General features: G+C 30.9%; 1 protein-coding gene across 1 annotated transcript; it reads right to left on the bottom strand.

The window, feature by feature from the left end:
• Nucleotides 1–625: 625 nt before the first annotated feature.
• LOC109808375 (putative receptor-like serine/threonine-protein kinase At5g57670) lies at nucleotides 626–5,159 on the bottom strand. Its single transcript, XM_020371362.3, has 7 exons — nucleotides 4,682–5,159; nucleotides 4,327–4,581; nucleotides 4,071–4,228; nucleotides 3,864–3,943; nucleotides 3,635–3,770; nucleotides 3,331–3,480; nucleotides 626–1,034 (listed from the first exon to the last, which is right to left on the bottom strand). Exons 1-7 carry the CDS (start codon nucleotides 4,863–4,865, stop codon nucleotides 873–875), a joined length of 1,125 nt encoding a protein of 374 aa, XP_020226951.1. The 5' UTR covers nucleotides 4,866–5,159; the 3' UTR covers nucleotides 626–872.
• Between the last annotated feature and the right edge of the window lie 4,066 nt (nucleotides 5,160–9,225).

Below are 9,225 nucleotides of genomic sequence, written 5' to 3'. Positions count from 1 at the left end.
TTTATTTCATTGATATTCTTTACAATCAAAATATACCGGCTGTATTTACCCTGTTAGAAGATAAACATTGTAGGAGAGAGACATACGAAAAATAATGTAGTTAATATTAATCATATATTAAGATAAAATTTCCACAAACAAGTAAATATGTCGAGAAATTGCATACAGTGTAATTTACACGTTAGAGCTAATATGTGAAATTTTGAGACCTAGAGATTATTTTGTTTCTTTTAATTATTAATTCTTTGGCTGAGTATCTCTTCTTCAATAATGCAACAAGAGTTGCAGAAGGTGACGTTTGGCCTAATGCTTATTTCCACCATTATTATATTAGGCTTGGAGTTTGGACTTTATACATAGATTTCAAAGTAATGGATTTGCCATGTGGTACCTTTTTTCCCCCCTCTTTTAATGTACTTTTAAAACCAGAAATATTGTAAAATGTGCATGAAAAATATGAGCCATTATTATGCACAATTGATTTCCAACGTCTCTATCTAAACGATTTAAACCTCATATTATTGTTAGTCACATCATGTAGAAAAACTGCGATGCGAGTGGACCTTTTGGACCCAACTATCTTTGCCTTGTTTCACAAAACTACATTATCAATGAAATTGATCAGTTCACGAAAACTACCTTGCTGTGTCATTTTCCTCTGGGAGTTGCCGACATAATGGAGTTCAATTACAATCATCCACAAAAACAAAGAAAGGGAAAAAAAATGTTACTAGAGATTTGATTAGATAGAAGTAGCACAGCCACATGAAGCTGCTCTTAAACTTCACCTATATATAAAACGTGTATATATATTATATATTATATATACAAACTACAAAGCAATTAAAAGCGACATGTAATGTTACTTGATCCTAAGTGCTTCCAATGGAATCAAGTAAAGACATTGAAAAGGAACTGTCATATTCATATTCTAGATCCTCAAAACCCCAGAACTCCTCCTCTTGCTCCTCTTCTTCCTCAGGCATTTTCCACTTCTCTATATCTGTTTCTCCCTCCTCCATTATCTCTAATACCTGTCAATTCATAAATAAATAACTACTATTAAGATTTTATACAAGGCAATACATTATTATTATTATTATTATTATTATTTTTAGATCACAAATATTTTTTTATTAGAGATAATCTTGTTTGAATCTGAAGATAACTATAACTTACAGATTATAACTCTTATTCTAAATATTTAATGTAACTATATATCTAAGATTTAAATTTAAAACTAATAATTAAGTTAAAGCAATTTTATACCGATTGATACACGATTTTGATGATAGTTATGTTATTATCTATGGTAGACTACTATGTGCATCCTGTCAAATCATTATTGCTTTTTTGCATGATTTACAAGAAGAAGAAGAGGCCCACAATCCCAATGAATTGATTGAGTTTCAATTGTGTAGTTGGATAAATGTACAAATCATCATCCAAAGGGTGACATGGAATGGAACCGAATAGAACCCACGCATTTAAAAGGGCTGCTATTGGCATTGAGAAAATTATGATGAATAATAATATATCATGCATCGGATTTTTGACTGGTGAAAATGATGAGCAAAGCCATCGTAATAATATGAAATGAGAGCTGACAATAGGGCATTGTATTATATTTATTTAGGAAGTTTGATTGTTTGAAGCCATGAAACTGATCTTAATATGTACATAGTTTATTGGTAACTTGGAAACCGACTAAAAGGCAATTATTAGATTAGTGAACACGCCACACATGACACATGCCAATAATAGTTAATATCACTAATTGACAAAGCTGAACTCAGTCCAACAAAGAAATTGTTCCACTAATAAAAATAACAAATAAACCCTAAATAACAATATAATTATCACACTTGAAATTTTAATGTTTGAATTGTTAAAAATAACAATAATAATACTCTTTTTTCAGAAGTATTTGTTACTTGAAAGCTTTGCAATTTTTGTGTGTACTTGTATTATATTTTTTTTGGTGTACTTATCACTTGAAAGCATTGCAAGTAAGGATCTCTAAAAATCAAATCTAAATAAAATAAAATAAAATAAAACTTGCTTGAGTAATGGGATAAAAAAATGGCAAGTGGAGGAGTCGCAATCTACTCCACGTATCAATACACAGAATATAATTCCCTACACATCAAATGTGTTTTTACTTGTGTCATATCGTGGTGGTTAATTATACCACTCTTTTAATTATCCTAATTAATCTAATGACCAAATCCAAGCTGGTCTTGGCAAAGGAAAATTGATGGAAAGACGAGGATGATTCCTATTTGTAAATGTTAATGACGATAATAATTTTAATAAATTAATTATTTCTTAATTAGTGCTCTTAAATTTCACTTGGATTAATCAAAATGAATACAATAAAATAATTAATAGTAAGTTATAATGTTTGAATCGTTTAAAATAAGGTCAAATTAAGGGGAATCCAATGAGAATGCATTCATCTCATTGCATCCTGTGCCTCTTTATTCTCTCCATCATAGAAGTTTTCAAACAATAGAATAATATTTTTATTTCATGCCATTTCACTTAATATCGTTTCATCTCATTTGATTTCACTCACTATTAATAAGACCCTTTCCTGTTTTCACTCATAATTACTAAAATAGTAAAAGCACCACCATACAAATTATTAATAAATAAATGACATTTTAACTTATCAATAAAACATTTCCTTAATATAAATGTATTCACAATTTTCCAAATACGAAGTTAGTTATTCTAAAATAAGTGAGGAGAATAAGAAATCAATAGTTTGTAAATTATTTTTGCTAGCATTGGTCCCATCAAGAGTAAAAGTAGAGCCCAAGATCCCAGGCGGTTGAAACCCTAACATGGTTTGAGGGCTTTCACGATGCCAAAAGAGTAATTACCAAACAAACCAAATAAACAAATTAATAAATTATTTAACGAAAGGAGTAATTTATAAATCCATTGAGCTTATTATAGTAAGATATGTTTTGTTTTCGAAGTTATTATTTTTTTTAACTTGTGAGAAACATCAAAAATGGTTTCTTAAAATATTACTGTTCTTTCAAAAAAAAATAATCAAATAACTAATATAAATTATTTAAAATGTTTTTATTTAAAAATAAAAATATATACACTTTTCTTTAATAAATGCTAACCAGTATCTTAACAATACGAGTTAAAGAATCAAAAATAAATTTTTCATAACAAAATATTATGAATACATCCTCCCTATAATTTCTAACATATTCTTACCATAATTCTTCATTAATAACTTCCTAATCATTGTTTTCTTTTCTTGTAATAGAAGGCAAACAGACACGTGAATCCAAAGAGAAGAGGTACCTCACTCATGGTAGGTCGCCAAGTTGAAGATGCCCGAATGCAAAGAGAGGCAGCAAATGCAATTCTCTTTAACTGTGTCACATCATAAGCCCCTTCAAGCCTTGGATCCACCAACTCTTGTATCTCACCCTTATTCAAAATTGGCTTCGCCTATTTATTCAACATGCATGGTTAATGCACCATAAACGTTTAATTAATTTCTTAACCAAAGTTAAAAGTCACCACTATTCTAGAAGAAACCAAAAGGCATTTTCCAATGGAACACGCCAACGAGAGAACAAAGAAAAAAGGAGGGTCTACTTACCCAGCTATGTAAGCTTTGGTGAGACCCATCCACAGGTTTTCTCCCAGAGATAACTTCTAGCAACAACACACCAAAGGCAAATACATCTGTCTTCTCATCCACAACTCCATGCAAGTAGTACTCTGGGGCCAAATGTCTACAAACATATCCATTTTCAAACCATTCATATTCATATACTCTTTAAACATTCATATCTCTATCATTGAAGGGTCCATGAAAAGATGAGTACCCAAATGTCCCTTCTATTGGAGCAATTGAATGATGAGTCCATTGAGATGGAAGCCACTTTGCTAGTCCAAAGTCAGATATCTGCCACAATCATACCACATAATAATACTTTGGTAAAAAATAAACCCATCAAAAAATATAGTGTATTTGTAATATTGGTTCAACTAAAATAGATTTATGAAGTAACTAAAGTGCAGATTGAAAGGACCTGTGGTTCAAAATCTTTTGTTAACAGAATATTTGAAGCCTTAATATCCCGGTGGATTATCCTCCTCTTGCAACCCTTGTGCAAGTAGTGAAGGCCACGTGCAGTTCCAATAGCTATCTTTTGCCTTGTTTTCCAATCTAAAGGAGGTAACTTTTCATCTACAAGGAAAATTCACACACTATTAAGACAACATGACAAATTTTGCTGCCAAAATTTCAATTTTTTGAGAAAAGGAGAGATTTTTTTTTAAAAGTACCATGAAGAAGAGATGCAACAGAACCTCTTGTAGATAGCTCAAAAACAAGATAAAGGCCATTGTCAATACAACACCCCAGAAGAGGCAACACGTTGGAATGGTTCACATGACCAATTGTTCCAATCTCTGTCAAAAACTCTTTCTCCTTTCTCTCATCCCTCGATGTTCTTGTGAGCCTCTTCACTGCAATTTCCTCACCACCATTCACTGTTCCCTTGTAAACCTCAGCATACCCTCCTTTTCCCACCAAATTTTCTGTCACAACAAGCAACAAAAGAAAAATAGTAACATTAACAGAAAGAAAAGAAAAGAAAAAAAAAAGCTTACTTGAATTTTCAAAACAAGCTTGAATTACCTGAGCTGAAGCCACTTGTTGCATCAAACAACTCTTCATAGGAGAAGCATTTCCAAGAGGGTCTTGGAGAAGATTCTTCACGTGGAGAGTTTTCTTGGGCGTTAGGACTGAAAACATGTTCCCTTGAACCGCGTCTTCTCAAGGAAAAGAGCCTCTTCAAGCTGTTGCTCCGAATATACCTCATTGCAATGAACAATCCAACAGCAACAGGGGACTCTGTTTCATGCGGTACAGAGGAGAAATGAAGTAACGCCGCGTTTGGGGCTCACGAACATAGGTTTCGTTAGTTCAAAGGTGTGGCGTGAAGCAGTGACATGTTCTAGGGAGGGACCGTTATAGGAGCTTAAATGCTTTGTCTCGATTATCCTATTCCATGCTTTTTCAAGATAAAAATAGCAAGAAAACTTTACCTGTGGAGAGAAAGAACGAACGATGAATGCATTAATAAACAGGTTGCAATTTTGGTGCGTGTAGGATAGGGTCACCCTATTATCCTCTCTATTTAATTTGATTTGAATATTGCTAATTCAGATAATTAATTGCCACTACAAACCCATGCTTGTGACAAATGTAACAGCAACTTATGTTTATGAATATCCCATGTGAATCAACATCTTTCTTATTCTTAATCCCCTCTAGAACTATGACATGCATGCTCCTTGCTCCATGACTACTGCTAGTGATGTAATGAAATAAATATGCTAATATTTGAAGCCATTCTCGGTTTCTTTATGAATTTAAGTTATAAATATTATTATTATATATATAATTTTTTTTATTTTCTTGTTATTTTTTTTAATAAATTACTATTTTATTCTTGAAAAGTGTATAACATTGTTTTATTAGATATTTTTGTAGTAGTTCTTAATTAGATTCTTATACACAAAAACTTTTTCTTACAAGTTTTACCATTAGAACATTCTAATGTAAGTGACATGGTATAAGAGCTGTTTAGTCTCTTGAACTTTTTAAAATAAGTTCTTGAAATTTTCAATTATTTTATGTAAGTTTCTAAACTTAACCACTTACAACTATTTTGATCCTTAAATTCACATTAATATTTTCACTTAAGTTACACTTTTTTTAAAGTGATCAACAAATTACACTATCTATCTGAGAGTTAATTAAAATGTAAGACAAATTGAGTTAATCTAACTTATTAACATGATATATTAATTTTAACATCATATATAATTAAATTGTAGAATTAAAAAATATACACTTACAATTAAGATATATTGTATGATATATATTTCAAAATAAATTATATCAATTATTATTTATTAAGTTAAAAATTACATTATTAATGCATAATTGTTTAACAATTATACTTTTAAAAATATACAATATTAAATTGAATTAGAACAACTAAAAAATATTACTTAAACTTATTTTCAAAATATATACATTGGATTAAAATTTTTAAACCCAAATCCTTGGAAAGTCTCTTCGAATTGGTTGGGATTAGTGTTAAGGGACAGATGATAAACAGCCAATGTGGAAGTTGAAATAAAATTGTATGTGTAGGTGAAGAGGAAAATTTGGAGGGAACCATCACCCCATGTGTCAGTTTCTGAGTGTGCTACTGTGGTGCTATAGTAGATGTATGTAGCCATATCCAACCAAGGTAATGGTTCAGGTAAACTACTTTGCATTTATGATGGAAAACGAGCTGTAATCAAAAAGTAGCTTTAATTATTTTCAGACCAAGTTTATGTTCAAAGCGATATTTATTGCATTACCGCTCCATTTTATGAAATGTCTCTGGATATTGGTAGCTATGTTGAGATTAGTCCAAATGCTTAAAATCGTTGTCTTTTAACAAAGTAAACTTCAGCTAATGATAATTTAATTATTTCTATACTTAAAAGTTGATGTCGGTAGCCATGTAGAAGTTTGCGATATTTTTTTTTGTCATGGTTTATTAATGATTAATATTAGTCATAAATTATGCTGATAATTTGTTGGAGTCTTTCTTATAATTATGTTTTTTTTATTTATTTATTTATTCATAAGATTTTAAGATCCTCATTCCTCCTTAAAGGATCGGGCTAAAGTTTCACTTTCTTATTCTTTTTCTCCAATTTTTATAAATACCAAATATCTTATTAGTTTTGCTGAATTGTTGGTAGTAAAATTGAGAATTAATTAGTTCATTATTGTTTGGATTTGGATGTTTTTTGCTCTCTTGGAAGTTAAAAATTTGATGTTGATCATGTAACGGTTCCATGTGCCACGGTCCATAATTAGGTGGGACTTAAGAGCATGTGACAAGTTATTAATCCAAAAAACCAAATTCATGCTACATGAAGAACCCGTACCCTTTGGCAGACATTAAACCATCTTCATAAAGTGAGAGAAGGAAAATATTAAAATGGAAAAGACTTGGAAGAAACATAAACTAAACATAAAAATTGAGTCTAATAGTGGAGGAATAAAAACCTAACCTCTTTATATGTGAAGCAGTTAAGTCACAAATCCTTGTTTTTACGTACCCTTAAGCACAGCAGTGTTACAGAATTAATAATCAAACTAATCTCACACCCCACCAAACTTAAAGATTCTACACAGTCATCACTAGCTAATAACAGCACTGGATAAAGATCAACTTCAAATTTAATTAATTCGCACGCAGTTATTGATCTGGTTCAGTACGTTCTAGGCAATGCATGTGTTCATTTCAAGCTAAAGGGACATATCATCCGTTTATCATTAATCAAAAGAAAAAGGTCTAGCATAATTAAAAATAAGATAGCAAACACAGTTGAATTCATCCATTAATAATTGGGTTATTATCTACACTCTTGATGATAATGATGATGTGTTATAAATACAATCTGTAAAATTAATCATTTGAACTTCTCGTGATTTAAATTTAATATTATATATAACGAGAATGGTAGCATATAAAAAAAAAACCTGTGGATGATTGATGAAGGTTTAGTGGTTTTGGCACATGATGTGCATGGTGACGCGAATTTTTTTTCATTAATTATCTCTTCTAGTTAATTTTCTTAATACCACGATATTGAAAGATTTGTCATGACGCAGTTATGCAGAGGTTATAGTGACAAGTGAAGATACTTGAAGAAGAAAACATTAACATACCCAAAAGCCAAAAGTTTTCACGATAGTAACATTGTCATGAAGCATTGATCCCATGCTATTAGTCAATATTGTGTCAAAAAATGATTGACGTACTTATAATACTACTTCCCTCCCTCGATTTCAAGGCACCTAAGTTCCAGAATGATTTTGGGTACATTTCATACACACTAAAATATAATATATAAAAAAAACAGTAAAGGATAATCATTATCAAACATTTTTTTATTTAGTTGTATTATTTGTATATTATTCGGTAAATAATGGATTACACAACTAAAATAATATTAAATTTACTTATATTTATTATCTTATATCCGATATATCATCGACTTTAGCAAAATCAAATCAACTCTTATTTGATTTATTGTTTGCACACATTTCAAGCTAGTTAAACACAAAGTTATATAAGAGGTAGATTCAAAGGAAATTCAAATGAATCGAAGAAGTAGTTAAACATTTTGTACTTAAAAGTTGTGAAAACAATTTATATACTACAGAATTTTACGTTTGATTTTTGTCGTGTATGGAAGCTCTTTGTGTTAATGTCAATTATAATGTTGCAAGAAGTAAGATAAATAGTCTCTGATTCAATAAAATGAGAATTCTGGTAGTAAGAAAAAAAAACTGAAAAATTTCACATAAATGATTTTTTTTAAGCAATGCAAAAAGGCGAAGAGGAAGACTCAACTTATAATTTTCCAATTTTTTTTTTCTTTTAATATCCAGAGTATATATTCACACAAATTCATGCCGTTACTCTTTCTCATATTAAATTTCACTCCTTCATAACTTCTTGTCCCTCTGCCACATTTTAATGCCTTCTAATTTGAACAAGCTAGCTACTACGCAGAAAAATTTTACGATCTTAAACTATCAGTCATTCAATTCGAAATGAATAGAGTCACGAGCTTCAACATGTCTACTTTCCGAAACACACAACATTTTGTTTAGCATATTTAGGTGCAAATATATGTGTGCAATATACAGGACCACCACTGCAAATTTTACCAATGGTGATATTTGATATTTGGTTTCCCTTGTACCATGATCTTGGAAGTTGGAAGCGACAAAGTCCCTTTCTCGCCAACCACTTATATGTTAACATGCGCGTGTGGTCACTTTTAGCCATTAAAGTTTCTTAGCCAAGAGCACATGAAAATTTAAACACAAACTGCAACCCATGCTTTTTTCTATTCCCTCTTCACGAGCTTCACATATCTCCCTCTAGGTTTGGTCTATTTTAATCCCAAAAGGTACAAAATTTTGTGACACCCGAAAATCGGAAAATAACTAATCAATCACGCCTTACTTAAATAAAGGCATTATTCTCTCCCTTCAACGAGGAGTTGTGGAGGACAATAAGAACAAGCTAGGATGAAATCAATACATTGAGGTGTAAAAATGTGGCGAATTTTGTCTTTCGTTTGTTTGTTTCC

This window comes from Cajanus cajan, chromosome 5 (genome assembly GCF_000230855.2).
Source record: "Cajanus cajan strain Asha chromosome 5, NIPB_CcT2T_4, whole genome shotgun sequence".
NCBI classification, from domain to species: Eukaryota; Viridiplantae; Streptophyta; class Magnoliopsida; order Fabales; family Fabaceae; genus Cajanus; species Cajanus cajan.
The sequence above is the reverse complement of the archived record's forward strand: the minus strand, read 5'-3'. Positions and strand labels throughout refer to the sequence as shown.